This window comes from Dermacentor andersoni, chromosome 9 (genome assembly GCF_023375885.2).
Source record: "Dermacentor andersoni chromosome 9, qqDerAnde1_hic_scaffold, whole genome shotgun sequence".
NCBI classification, from domain to species: Eukaryota; Metazoa; Arthropoda; class Arachnida; order Ixodida; family Ixodidae; genus Dermacentor; species Dermacentor andersoni.
Genome location: NC_092822.1, coordinates 87,080,288 through 87,094,856, shown reverse-complemented (window position 1 = coordinate 87,094,856; position 14,569 = coordinate 87,080,288). Strand labels below are relative to the sequence as shown.

The window sequence follows — 14,569 nt, the reverse complement described above, 5'->3', positions numbered from 1 at the left end:
GAAATGCCTAAAGGCAAAATCGGACCTACATAAAAAGCCTCAAAAATGTCGAGCGAGGACCTCCTCCTAGAACAAAATTACAAAAATCAAGCGCAAATGCTCTCGGAACTTTACAGTATTGGCGACGCGACATTGACAATTTCACCAAACAGAACACTAAATACAAGCAGGGGTGTGATATCAGAGGAGGATTTTCATGGTCTGAGCGATGAGGAATTGCTTGATGGTTTCCAAGAACAAAAAGGGGCCAAACTGCAATGAATTCTGATCCTCAGAGGTGACCAAGAAATCCCGACAAAACATAAATATCATAAGAAGCCACCAAACACTGACACCAAGGACAACATAGGGGAAATTACTTGTTCTCAATAAATGATTTCTTTATTGAATATTGAATTTATTACCTTTGAAACAAGCATAATGCCTACCTCGCTCGATGCGGGGCACGTAAAAGTATGTCAGAGCATTATCCAAAACCCCAGACGGCGTTTCAAATGCCAAAGGTTTGGACATGCTTCACATGCATGTCGAGGCCAAACAATGTGCGCTAAATGAAGCTCCAATGATCATCAATCTGACAACCGCACTTCTTCCCCACATTTTATTACCTGCAAAGGAGACGATCCAGCTTACTCGCGGTATTGCCCTTGCTAGAAAAAGGTAAACAAAGTAATTGCACTAATTGTTAATGAAAAAATCTTGTTCTTTGTAGCCAGAAAGCGTATATTGTACCTTTCGCGAAGAAGTTATGCCGATGTGGGGCAGTGTCACAGAGGCTCAAAGCGTCCTCCGACCCCACGCACAGTGGTCCCGCAGCGATCCCTCTCGCTCTCTTGGTGGAAGCAGCCAGTGCTGCTCCATCCTCCTCGAAGGGCCTTGAGAGACCTGTTTCGCAGGGCCCTAAAATCAACGGAACCCCAAGGCCCGTGACACGCGTCTCGGCGCCCAACTCTCGGTCATCCAGTGCCTCAGAAAGAGCGATGGAGGTAGACGCAAAAACCAAGGTGTCGTCGACGCCGAAGGAAAAGCGCTCTCTCTAGTGCGGAAAGAGCGACAAAGTCCTAATAACCGCGGTAAATAAGAAATCCATATCCTAAAGGTTATTGCTCCTTTGCTATCGCCTTCTTTAAGGCCCGTTTATAGTCCGACGTTATCGGCGCGCGGGCGAGCGTCGTTCGCGGTCAGTCACACAACATCGTTTGCGCTGCGCCAGCCGAGATGCCAACCCCTCTATACTTCAACGCGCGCGCCGTAGGCTGCTATCTTCGGGGCATGCGCAGAAGGTTCGCCAAGTCGCGCGCCGTCCGCTAAAGCCGTCTGCGGAGTTGTGTTGGCGCCTTTTTCTTCGCGCGCAATGCATTGTGGTGCGAGACGCCGACTTCGACGCGCGAATGGCTCAGGAGCCATATCGGCGCCGGGCCCGTCGGGGCGCGTTGGAAGCCGCCGGTTACGTTAGCTGCGCCGGTGCGCCCGACTATAGAGGGGTCGTTTTCGCCGACGTGACGCAGCGGGCGCGCGCGCGCGCGGGCGTTACGTCGGACTATAAACGGCCCTTTAAGCCCAGACCACACGTACGCTAGCGGACGCGTTCACGCGCCCACGCTTGCGCAGACGGTGCGGCATGGCTCGTACGCGTCGAAACGCGGCGTGATCTCGGGGAACAGATCCTCTCTGTTATCGAGCGCTTCGGTTGACTCGCGTCGGCGCGCCTGGCTACGCAGCTACGGCGCGAAACGTTCAACTCTCAGTGAAGCAGATTTATATCATGCAAGAAAATGCTTCTTTCCTTCTTTGCATTGATCTAACCGCTATAAAATATTACAATTATGTTTATAGAAATTGAAGCATTTTGGGCCCACTGTTGATAACAAATTACGAAGCGGCGCCTGCCAAGGCGTTTGTGATGAGCCCAGGGAGCGCGCGCTGTCGCGCGTCTTTGTGGATGCAAACCGCCATTACTCGCGAGGCGCGGCAGGCGCTAGGCGCGCGGACGCGAGCTTGCGCGCGTCCGCAAGCGTACGTGTGGTCTCGGATTTAGATCTATGTCTCCTAGCATCTTACTTATCTCTTACTCACTCGTATTTCCAATTTTTACCTTTAATTTTTAAAATGGCTTTTATAATCCACTGGAATTGCAGAGGACTCTTATGCAACTTATGTGACATCAATTGCATGGTGAGTAACTTCTCTCCTGTGGCATTTTGCTTACGAGAAACAAACCTAGATGAAAACCGTAAAATGTTTTTGAAGGCTTTCCTGTCATACGGCGCCACTGTACTCAGGCGAACCGGCTTTAGGGTGGTGTAGCCAATGTTCTGCAGCGCGGTAGCGCAGCCAGAGAAGTTGCAATTAACAGTCACATCAAAGCCGTTGCACTTACTGTCACAAAACTATCACCATTTGTTCAATATACATTCCACCGCATTCACATTTTACTGTAAGGAATCTAGAGTTAATTTTAAACCAGCTACCTGATTCTTTTTAATAGCGGGTGAGTTTAACGCACATAACACGTTATGGGGTAGTAAAACAACCGACACCAGGGGTAAAACACTTGAAGATTTTATCCTAACAAGTGACATATGCCTTTTAAACACTGGTGCTGCAACGTATTGCTCTCCAAGCACAGGAGCTATGAGCCGTCTAGATCTGGCCCTGTGCTGTCCATATCTCTTTGGCGATTTCCAATGGAGTGTTATCGGCAATTCCTATGGTAGTGCCCATATCCCTAGTATCATTAAAACACATCTCCTTTCCCTACAATACCCTTAAAATCACCCCGTTGGAACCTCCATATAGCAGACTGGCCTCTCTTCAGCGAAAAGGCCAGTCTGGATGACATATCAGATGATCAAACGATAGACCAAATGAATGAAAAGATTACTGCCTCTACACTTGCTGCAGCAGAACAGACGGTTCCGCAATCTTCCGGCTTCTTTAGAAAAAAAATTAAAATCCTAGTGGATGAATGAATGTAAACAAAAATAAAAATGCACCAAACAAAGCGTGGGGTATCTCTCGGCGATACCCAACACAATATAACCTACTCTCTTTCAAAAAAGAAAAAGCGAAAGCCAAGTACTCATGCAGGCAAGGCGAAAGACAGTCTTGAAAAAATTATGTATCATCCATAAATAGCTCGATAACGTCTAAAAGAATGTGGGATCAGGTTCGTAAGTTTAAAGGCGACTACACTTTCCGCTACACTTTCCTTACACAATCTTCATACTCTATATCCTCCAGGTACGCAAACGAACTTAAAAGGACAAGCAGACATATTAGGACGGCATTTCAATAACATATCAAGCTCAATAAAGTATTCTGCTTTATTTCAAAAGTATAAGCTATCAGCAGAAAAACTAAAACTTCCAAAAACAGGAAGTTCAAGAAGATCCTACAATGCCCCGCAATGTTTTTTTAAAAGACATTATAAGCATGTATTTATATTTGTTCCCTTTTCATATATCTCCTCCTGTTAGACTTCATTTCATTCAGTTTCTTTTCCCCTATCTTTTCTCTTAGCCTATATCTTTCTCAATGTTGCGGACGGTTCATTTGTCCCCTGAGACGCACGACAGTTACGTTGCCTGCAGTACATTATTTCCTACCTACTTTTGTCTATATAGCGTGAACAGGCTCCAGGAGGTCGCTTCATCAATTAGTAGTAGGAGGCGGTCAGGAGAAAATATTAGGGGGAGTCAGCCACCTCGCTTATCACCCAACTTTAGAGCCATCTCTGAATATCTCTTCTGTTAGCATGAGGTCAATGAATTCCCTCAGTTATGTGACACAGGTGGTGTTATCCTGACAGCCCACGATGCGAACTGCTTCACCGGTACGTCACTTTCTGGCATACAAAATTTTATAGTTGTGCATGTGTTCGCAGTCCATCCAAGTGTTACCTTTTAAAACATAAAATAGGCTGCCCCTTGTCCATAAGTCTACATCCGCGCAATAAATGCGAGGACAAGGAGGCTCGAGCTTTTTTGGCACTGTTCGTCGTCTTCCCTGCAACACAAGTGGATGCACGCACGAATGAGTGAATCCTGCGCAATCCTTCAAATCATCCTCTTTCCCTGTTCATTGAAGCACCAGCAGAACCAGACTAGTGTTGCGTATGGCCGACCACAATGGACTCGGTGCAACGCATAGAAAGCTCTGCGCCGACTGCAGTGAAGCCACCAATACGCTTTCTTGACTTTTTAACCTGCAGTGTGACAACCTTGACCGAAATTTCTACAACAGCATGGCTTCTGTACAGGCTAGTCCTTGTGTACACAGGGCGCGGGCAGCAGTGCCCAGATGCATAGGAAGTGGAAGTAAATGGTCTTACTTGAGGCAACCATTAGCTTTTCTTAGGTAAATTGATTCTGGGGGCCCTCGGCAGCATTTGGTTTGCTAGTGTATTCGCTCTTTCCTTGCAAGAAATGTCTATGTGAGAGGGTATCCACTGAAGTAGAACATATTGTGGGGCTAGATGGTTCATGGCTTTCAAAAGATGAAGCGCGAACGGAGACAGCACACCAGTGAAGAAACAACAATGACAGGACAAGATAGGTGTGCTGTCTCAGTTGGCGCTACATTTTTTGAAAGTATCCACTGAAATCTGATGGTGCAACAACTTTCCCCGAGTTCCTTAACCAGTGCTAGTGACGGCAAACAAAACTTGTTAGAAGGCATCCTATGAGATGGCTGCTGACTGGCCGATTTAGAATCTGTGGAAAATCGCGACATCCTGAGCAGGGCACATCGTTATTGTGGAACCCTCTGGAATTATTGATGCCAAATAGTTATGACAGTAGCATGCAATACCAACGGACAAAGCCCAACACGTAGCTCCGCCTGTGCCTGCATCTACACTACATAGCCTGCATACTTGTAGATGGTCTTGGTAAATGCTTCAGCAATTATGATCTGGTGTCTGTAGATGGCTTGGGGCGCTTTAATGTGCAGTTGAGGAGCCATGATGTTGCATATGACATCAGTGAAGAATGAGGGCGGATGGATTTGCTTTCTTTTTGGGCTGTTGAGACTAGAAATGTAGCAAATTTAAGGCAGCATGGCACTAAGATTGAGGCTTGGCACGCATTCTTTGAAGATTTGTTTTTTAAGAGGCAGAATCGGTAAGACATACGAACCTAATCAGCAATGCCTGACAAAGCAGAAGTCGCAACAGGAAAGATTTAACTTAGTGTAGCACTTTCATGTTGGAAGCTGGGTGAGGGACACCCAATGACAAGCGGATATATTTTTGTGGCCCATTTTCATGGATTCATACTCGCTTACCTCTAGAGATTAGAGATGTCAGCAACACTTTTTAAAGAATTCAGCTATTCACAATTGCGGTATTACTGTAATTAGCATCCTTTTACTACTTAAGGCACTTTCAGCTTATCTTTCCATCTCGCCTATTAAACCAACCCAGTGATCCAAGTTGTTTAATAGCTTACGCCACTAGGTATTCTTTATAGTGATGCTATTATGGTTGTTCCATCGATGCCATTACGATTGTCCCGCCATCATCGTCATGATCATCCAATTATCTTTATGCTGTCGCCGTACCAGTGTCATCATTTCCGAAATGTCAACCCAGTGTCGTCACTGCAGTGTAACACCGCCTCGATCTATGAATAAACGTTATTCCTTCTTTGCCTTTCCATCACAATAGACTGTCATCATCCGATCTTGATGTTATCGTTGTTGCCATTCCATTATTGCCATACAGTTACGAATTTGCTATGCCGTCGTCGTGATGCCGTCAGGGTCGTTCGCGTTGGCATGATTCTGGCTTCGCCATCCGATTCTTTTCATATCATTGTCGTCGTAGCGTCGTCGTCATGCCAGTGTCGCCAGACACTTTTTATCCCTTTGCCCTTATGCTGTTGTCGTAATGCTGTCGTCGTTATACGATTGTTTCATTTCAGAATCTTGATCCCACTGTTCTCATGGTGTCGTCGTACCACTATCGTCGTGTCATCGACGTCATTCCTTCTTCATCACTCAATCGTCACTACTGTGTTGTCGTTATGCCGTCAGGGTCATGGTTGACCTAGGATAACAAGTGTCATATCAAAGTGGGCCGACCCCGGATAGTGTTTGTCGCATATAGCAGAGGCAATAGAAATTTCAGAATGACCACCACAGATTCTAAGCAATATACCTTAAGCGTAATGGTGGTGCACTCCAATGTTTGAACACTCATTGCTTTAACGTCGACAGTAACGGTGAGATGGGTTCTGCCAGAATTTTCTTACTTCAGCAGGAACTGAAAGTGATTATGCCAATGCAAGACTTGCTAAACACTTAAGTAGATTAAGTATTGGTAATGTTGACACTGTAGCATAGTCAACAGCTTATCACCGTTTGAGTGCGCTGACTTAAAAGCGAGCACTCTTGCACATCGAATTGGATGTCTTCCGAATTTCACCTGTAACCATGTAGCTTCCAGCTTTTGCCCCAGGGTAGAGTAGAAAACACTTTTTTTCTGCTGGAGCTAAGAGGCAGGAACTGCCCCTTTATCTATGTGTGGTAACCATCAATGCTGATACCTAGAGACAGGTAACATCAGCATAAACTAACATCCTAATCCATGTTCGGCAAAAATGCATTTGCTTTCGAAAGGGCAGTGATGAAATTCCTGCATTACAGGGACAACAGAACACTTCAATGTGGCACCCGAGAAATACGCCTCTCATACTCCGTATGACACGATCTTGAAATGTAGAAATTTAGGAAATGAAAAACCCTGAAAGAAATGAGCAGGCAGAAAGCCTATCGTGTAGCGCCCGTCTTTATGTCTCTTTCCTTCCACAGTTTTTTTTTCCTTTTCAAAATTTTCGCGCTACAAAAACATGTCAAACAGTAAACGCCGGCTCGCCCAAGAACTTATCTTGTAGTAGATACTCCGTACTTCCAAATTGAGCTCGGGTAATGCTGTGGGTAAGGAACCTGTGGACAAAAGGCAAGGCATGGCCCTTGATGTGCATTCCTCCTTTTTGACTGATGATAGCAGTCTATATCATGCAGACCTCTGATTTCAATGCTGGATAAGCACACCAGAATCACCGAAAACTGGCGCACAAATGCAACTTTTGCAGACCAAGGCCATTGGGAATGTATTGCACCTTTATAGGAGATGTGATGCTTCGTTAGTGTGTACGTATCCCGGTCTGTCATAAATATAGTCGACCGCAAGAAAGTGGTAGATGGCATGCAACCAAGCTTTTACAAGGCATAGACTGCACGTGGTGCTTGACTTTGCAAGCACCTCTTTCGGGAGCACTGGTTCAGACGCGTGATTTACCGCTGAGCAAAGGATTTCAAGTTTGGCAACGAAAACATTACTTCTACGTTATAATAGCTGGCAGCCTTCTTCAGTCGATGAGACAGTGCGTGATCATATGAAATTACCGCCCCTTGCTTTTCCTTGTCCAGGCTCTTTCATTTTCGGTACTATCCTAGGCCCCATTTGTGAACAATTTCGTTGCGACAGCACTTATATGGACAGTCCAGACACATTTCTGCCATCGTCATCGCCGTCGTATTAAAGTTCAAGGGTGACACATCGTCGCTGCGCTCCGTATGTACGAGTGAAAGCGTGTGAGGGTGAGCTTACATTGACGGCTCAACATTGGGCGCGCAAGGCCGGAAGCGCGTAGTATTCCGTCGTGCGCAAGGCACCAGGGGGAGAACAGAAAAGGGGCGTTCTGCTCTGGTGACTGCTACGTACGGGTCCTATCTGAAAGAAATCTGCGTTGGTTACAGACTCGATGAGTGCTGATAGCTTCGTGTGCGAAGTGTTTTAGCCACTTAGTGTCAGTTTGAAGCAAGAGGAAGCACGAAAGTCAGTTCGCTCGCTGATGCTGCCGCGCTTCCTCCCTCCAGCGTTTTTACAGTGAGTTTCCGAGGTCATCGAGTGACACGTGTTCGCGTTTGCTTGTGCGGTCGTTACACGTTAGTAAGCAATTGTTTACAAGTTCACGCAGCCGATAAAACTACTCTCCTTACTTGGTATAGCTGCCTACTAATTTGCTATCGCAATCGATGCTTCGCGTTTCGGGCGAGACTGCCTGTTTTTTAGAATGATCAATTTTGAATATTCTGTACCACATTCCATAATACATCCATTAGAGCCTAGAGAATTCTGCTTTACAATAGAAACTAACAATCCGTATTAAACCCATCCCTAAAACATTTTGTCTGAGTTTGGTGCCATACCTTGGAAAATACTTCTTTTTTTTTTTTCGAGCGCAGTATAACCCCCTCCTCTTCCCTGGTACACCTATGCCAATATCTACAGCTCTTCTTTGGGCGACTTTGCGTTTAGGGTGCTAGGGGGTGGCGTGTTTAGGCTCCAGCTCATTCTAGTTTATATTAATATTTGACTTAAAGTTTCTTTAAAATGTTTTCATTTCATTACAACTGCGTATATTTAACCGTAAATTTTATTGTGCTCTTAGACCTCATTGTGTGTCTTCAGTTATGTATGACATCTAATAACTCAATAAAACGTGATTCTGATTCTGACAATAGCGGGCTATCCTTCAATTTGATATTGACCTAATTAGTACGTGATGCTGAACATGGTAAATGCTACCAAATCTCTTTGAAACAAACGCTACCGTCATTGCGTTTTCCCCGTGCTGAATGCTATCGCCCTTGACGTGCCAACAGAATTGGCCCACAAGTATAATGTTCATTCGAGCCCGAATTTAGCGCCTAAGAGGCACATTCGATTTCCACTTACTGAATCGAAATGTGTGCTCTCATCTACGCAAGACTTGCATACACGTTACTCTGATCTGCCCACAGGTGAAATATGCGTACGATGTTTGCAATCTTGACCACAAATAACTGTTTGGCGTGATCTAATGCCTTCCCAACCGTGCCCTCGAGTCTTTTTGTCCACCAATCGTTCATGATGGACACGTGTGACGGCACTAGAAAGAAACACCAAGCTGGAGGATCAAGCATGCCACCGTCCAAACGCTTTCACTTTTTAAATAACTTCATAACCGCACTCAGCTTCCTGAGTAGTCCAATCAAGCCTTTTGGGTGCTTCTTCGATGACCTTATCACACCTGAAAGGTAAAACCCTTCAGGTTTCGTATAAGTCACTTTGTCCCATATTTCACACCAAGAACCATGTGTGTGCGTTAAAGCAAAGCGGAAGTTGCCCTACAAAGTAGCAACTTTGTAGGGCAACCACAAACTACAAAGAGGCCTTTTGGAATTCAGCAGGGTAGTTGCTTGGGCGAGCTCCTACAGCATATATAGTGAATATCAGAAACAGACACACACATTCGCTGCATTTCGAAGTGATTTTAATACACGTGTGCGCGACATTTATGTCAAGATGTGGGAAAAAAACCCGTAAACAAAATAACCACAAGAAAAAGTTCTCTTGCACTTAAATTTCACACGAAATCAAGTAGAATCACACGAAACAAAGGACAGCGGAAGCTAGCGGGTAACGCGAGATCGCCGAGTGCCATAACCGGAAGTGATCAGGTCGACCAAGCTACTAATAATGGTGAAAAAAAAAAAAAAGAAACACACACGCAGGCTCACGCAGTGGCCAGAGGACATCACCACCTCACTGTAGCAAGATAGGAAAGTTCCTTCTCGTATAAAGCAATCATGGTTCATGTTAAAACAGCCATCGCGTAAACGAATAGAAGGATCCATCGCACTGAAGGAGCCAGACGAAGTGTACAGAGACAATATTGCTGCTTCCTCAGCTCCTTTCTATGTAGAGTTTAATCAGAGCGGGGCAGGAAACGTATTCCTGTAGCAGCGTGCTCGTATAGCGGCTGGTACGATCCGATTTGTACGGTGGTACCTTCTTCTGGAAGGATTCTGAACTTCTGAAGCAGCATGGTCAAGTACAGGAAAACCTCAGCCGTCGCCAAGCTTTCTCCAGGGCAGATTCTCTTACCTGCAACAGATGGGGTCAATGATACTCTTATTGACTCGTACCAGAGGAGATTCTCGAACTAGCATAACCTGGTTACAGTAGCTTCGCTTGGCACCCCAATAATAGAAAAGCCCGCATTTTCTTATTTTTTTTTCTTATTTAATTTTCAGCGATCTGGCTCTTACCTTCCATGCAACATTTCTCGTGGCAGTTTTTCTCAGTGAAATGCATGCACAGAGAGAATATTACAGCGTACGATTGAGAGATTTCTAGAGTAGCTGAACTAGTGGAATATATTATCATGCGAAAACATTCAGGGCCTAAAGACAGCATGGTAATTGCAAGACCATGTCTGTGCCTCTATGTCTCAATTGCAAGTCCATGTCTGTGCCGCTAGTTTTTTTTTTATCAATTGCTTTGCGGCATGAGGCCCCATGTTGAGGAGTGCATTTTACAAATTCTTATATTTATCTAGTGCTGAAAAGATTTGCGCAAATGATAGCGAATTCTTTGAAAATGAACTAGTGACACTTGCACGAAACTTGCAACTTTTTTTGGGGGGGGGTGGGGAAGCGACTTTGCAGCCAGTATTTTCTTTTTTTTTTTTTCGCGCGAAGCTTTCAAGCTTCGGTAAAATTTTGAGCTGAGAAAATTCATGTTGTGAGCTAGAGGCTGTTGAACTGTGCTCCCGATGGTATGGAGCGTGCCGCTGGTTCTATTCTGCAGCGGCTCACGATTCCCCAGGAGGCCAGGCAGAAGACACGACGTTTGGCGTAACGAGTAACGAGAACGTTTAATTACATCGTTATGGAGCGGTCAACACTACTAGCATCGCGACGCAGAGCGACACACCTGCTCTAAGCTTGTGGTCAAGGCTGAAATCCGTTCAGTGGTGCCAACCCTCAAAGCCAGCTTCCCCCCAGCGTACATAAAAATTCCCAAGATGTCCCTAGATTTTTGCACCATGTGGTTGTCCCGTTTGTCAATATAAATTCTGTAATGAAAACGTATCGTTTGTGCAAATCGAATACACTGCACATGCTATAGTGCAAATTGAATTTAATATTTAATTCTAAATCAAAGTTAGGTTTTAAGCTCGAAGTGATGATAAAATGATTTCACAGCGCAAGTTGTTGAGCCAGAAACACAGCCTCTTGCTTGAAGGCATATTCACAGAAGACATAAGCATCTATATACTTTGTTATTGCCCAAAGTTGTTTTGCACATAGACCAAGGTGCCCAGATTACAGGGAATCTTATGTGAGTATTAAAGAAAAATGACCCCCCCCCCCCTTATAGAATGTAACAATGCCACAACAGTGCGCCACTTCACGACACAAACGTGAAAGGCGTGAATATTTTTTTGAATGGCGTGTACTGTAGTACCAGCACACGTACACGTTTATTCATCATTTATTGCGAAGCACGACGTTACGCGCCCAATTTTTATCTTTCCTCCAAAGCAAAACTTGCCGAAGCACACGACCACTGGCCAGTGGTGCAAGGTTTCTGTGCCCATCGGAAGTTAACGGTTAATTTTAGTATGCGCATGTGCAGTCTATTGTTTAGCGGCACCACCAGTGTCGTGCTCGGCGATCGGTATATCTGTTGATTGGCGCCCTGATTTGCTCTTGTTGATTTGCCCTTGTTGCTTAGTTTGGTGTCCCTGAATGCGCTTTATGGTGTGCTGTCAGCGCTTGGACGACGATGACAAAGTTGCGCCTCCGCAGTTCCGCGCACTCGAAATAGATTAAATTACAGAGTTTTACGTGCCACAACCACGATCTGATCATGAGGCACGCTGTAGTGGGGTGCGGGACTCGTAATAATGTTGAACACTTGGGGTTCTTTAACGTGCACCTAAATGTAAGTGCACGGGTGTTGTTGCATTTCGCCTCAATCAAAATCTGGCTGTCGTGTCCGGGATTTGATCCCACGACGTCGTGCTCAGCAGCGCAAAAGCTAAGCAACCATTGGGGCTCGCGCGCTTGAATCAGAGCAGGAGAGAACAACATCCGGGCAAGATCGAAGGGTCCCGTGGTTATGTGCGTTCATCATCAGCCTGCCTACGCCCACTACAGGGCAAAGGCCTCTTCCATACTTCTCCAACTACTACGGTCATGTGCTAATTGTGGCCATGTTGTTCCTGCAAACCTCGTCATCTCATCCGCCCACATAACATTCTGCCACCCCCTGCTACGATTCCCTTTTCTTGGAATCCAGTACGTAACCATTAATGACCATCGGTTATCTTTCCACCTCATTACATGTCCTGCCCATGCCTATTTCTTTTTCTTGGTTTCAACTAACATGTCATTAACTCGCGTTTGTTGCCTCACCCAATCTGCCCTTTTCTTTTCCCTTAACGTTACACCCATCATTCTTCTTTCCATAGCTCGCCGCGTCGTCCCCATTTAAGTAGAACCCTTTTTGTAAGCCTTCAGGTGTCTGCCCCGTGGGTGAGTACTGGTAAGACACAGCTGTTATACACATTTCTTTTGAGGGATAATGGCAACCTGCTCTTCATGATCTGAGAATGCCTGCCAAACGCACCCCAGCCCATTTTTATTCTTCTGATTATTTCAGTATCATGATCCGGATCCGCGGTCACTACCTGCCCTAAGTAGATGTATTACCTTACCACTTTCAGTGCCTAGCTACCTATTGTAAACTGCTGTTCTCTTCCCAGAGTGTTAAATATTGCTTTAGTTTTCTGCAGATTAATCTTTAGACCCAACCTTCTGCTTTGCCTCTTTAGGTCATTGAGGATGCATTGCAATTGGTCCCCTGAGTTACTAAGCAAAGCAACATCATTAGCGAATCGCAAGTTACTAAGGTGTTCTCCATTAATTCTTATCCCCAATTCTTCCCGATCTTGGTCTCTGAACACCTCTTGTAAACACGCTGTGAATCGCAGTGGAGAGATCGTATCTCCCTGCCTGACGCCTTTCCATATTGGGATTTTGTTGCTTTCTCTATGGAGGATTACGGTGGCTCTGGAGCCACTATAGACATCTTTCAGTATTTTTACATACGGATCGTCTACACCCTGATTCCATAATACCTGCATGACTGCTGAGCTTTCGACTGAATCAGACGCTTTCTCGTAATCAATGAAAGCTATTTATCAGGGTCCGTTATATTCCGCACATTTCTCTATCACCTGATTGATAGTGCGACTATTGACACGTGTACTTCTTTATCCTTATCGGGCGACCACGTTTAATAATTAATTGAATTATGGGGTTTTACGTGCCAAAACCACTTTCTGATTATGAGGCACGCCGTAGTGAAGGACTCCGGGAATTTTGACCACCTGGGGTTCTTTAACGTGCACCTAAATCTAAGCACACGGGTGTTTTCGCATTTCGCCCCCATCGAAATGCGGCCGCCGTGGCCGGGATTCGATCCCGCGACCTCGTGCTCAGCAGCCCAACACCATAGCCACTGAGCAACCACGGCGGGTGGCGACCACGTTTCAACGGCTAACAAATGTTATGGCACAGCGCAGGACGTGCTTGCATGTACAGGAAGTTTGTTGAATATTATCGATGGCTGCATCCACTGTCTGTGATCTAGCCTTGTGTAATCGGATTGCATGTATGCGCGACGCGAATAATGTAGAACTTTGTGGAAGACACGTGGGTCTCAGTGATTACTCTGGAACATTCCAGGACTGATGTATAAAAGCCGGCGCGCTTGACCCACCGATCAGATTTTCGACGATCGCCGAAAGTGTTTGGCGCTATCGTTGTTCTTTGAGTGTAGCCTGCTTTTGAGGGCACAAGCTCGCCCAATAAAACGGTAGTTTCGTTAATCATGGTTTTGCTCCCTTCTTCACCGTCTCTGCTACGTGACAATATGGTTTATTGTTCAGTAGCCTTTACGAAATCCTGCCTGGTCCTTTGGTTGACGGAAGTCTAAGGTGTTCCTGATTCTATTTGCGAATACCTTAGTGAATACTTTGTTGGCAACGGACAGTAAGCTGATCGGTCTATAATATTTCAAGTTTTTGGCGTCCCTTTTTATGGATTAAGATTACGTTGGCGTTATTCCAAGATTCCGCTATGCTCGAGGTCACGCGGCATTGCGTATACAGGGTGGCCAGTATTTCCTAGAACAATCTACCCACTATCGTTCAACATATCTGCTGTTACGTGATGCTGCCCAGCGGCCTTCCCCCTTTGCCTAGCTCCCAAGGCTTTCTTTACTTCCTCCGGCGTTACTTGTGAGATGTCAAATTCCTCTAGACTATTCCCTCTTCCATTATCGTCGTGGGTACCACTGGTACTGTATAAATCTCTATAGTCAGCAAGGGCCTAAACTTTCGCCCCACGAAGAACACAATAACTGAATTCGAGCTTCACAAGGACCTCTGAGAATTCTCCCGACGAATGCGTATCAGGCACTTTTTCGCAGACACACCAGACATCGGGACGACACCACTTAGAGCCCAATGCACTTGGACTCCCGAACCAACACAAGCCATAGAACTTGACATATACCTTAAAACTGTCACTAGAGAAATTATAAGCCAATCCAAGACATCTAAGTGACCTAAATACCTAACTGCGTCGGAGAGTCAGATCATTTCAAATCTTAGTGGTGGCCCTCTTAAGCTTTTTCTCGGCTGCTTGAAGTCTTTTTTCCACT

General features: G+C 45.4%; 1 protein-coding gene across 1 annotated transcript in view; it reads right to left on the bottom strand.

The window, feature by feature from the left end:
- Window positions 1-9,306: 9,306 nt before the first annotated feature.
- LOC126528368 (uncharacterized) overlaps window positions 9,307-14,569 on the bottom strand; it is a 30,546-nt gene continuing 25,283 nt past the window's right edge. The window contains exon 7 of the mRNA XM_055068951.1: window positions 9,307-9,937. Coding sequence (XP_054924926.1) covers window positions 9,759-9,937 — 179 coding nt within the window. The 3' untranslated portion in view covers window positions 9,307-9,758. The remainder of the gene's footprint in view (window positions 9,938-14,569) is intronic.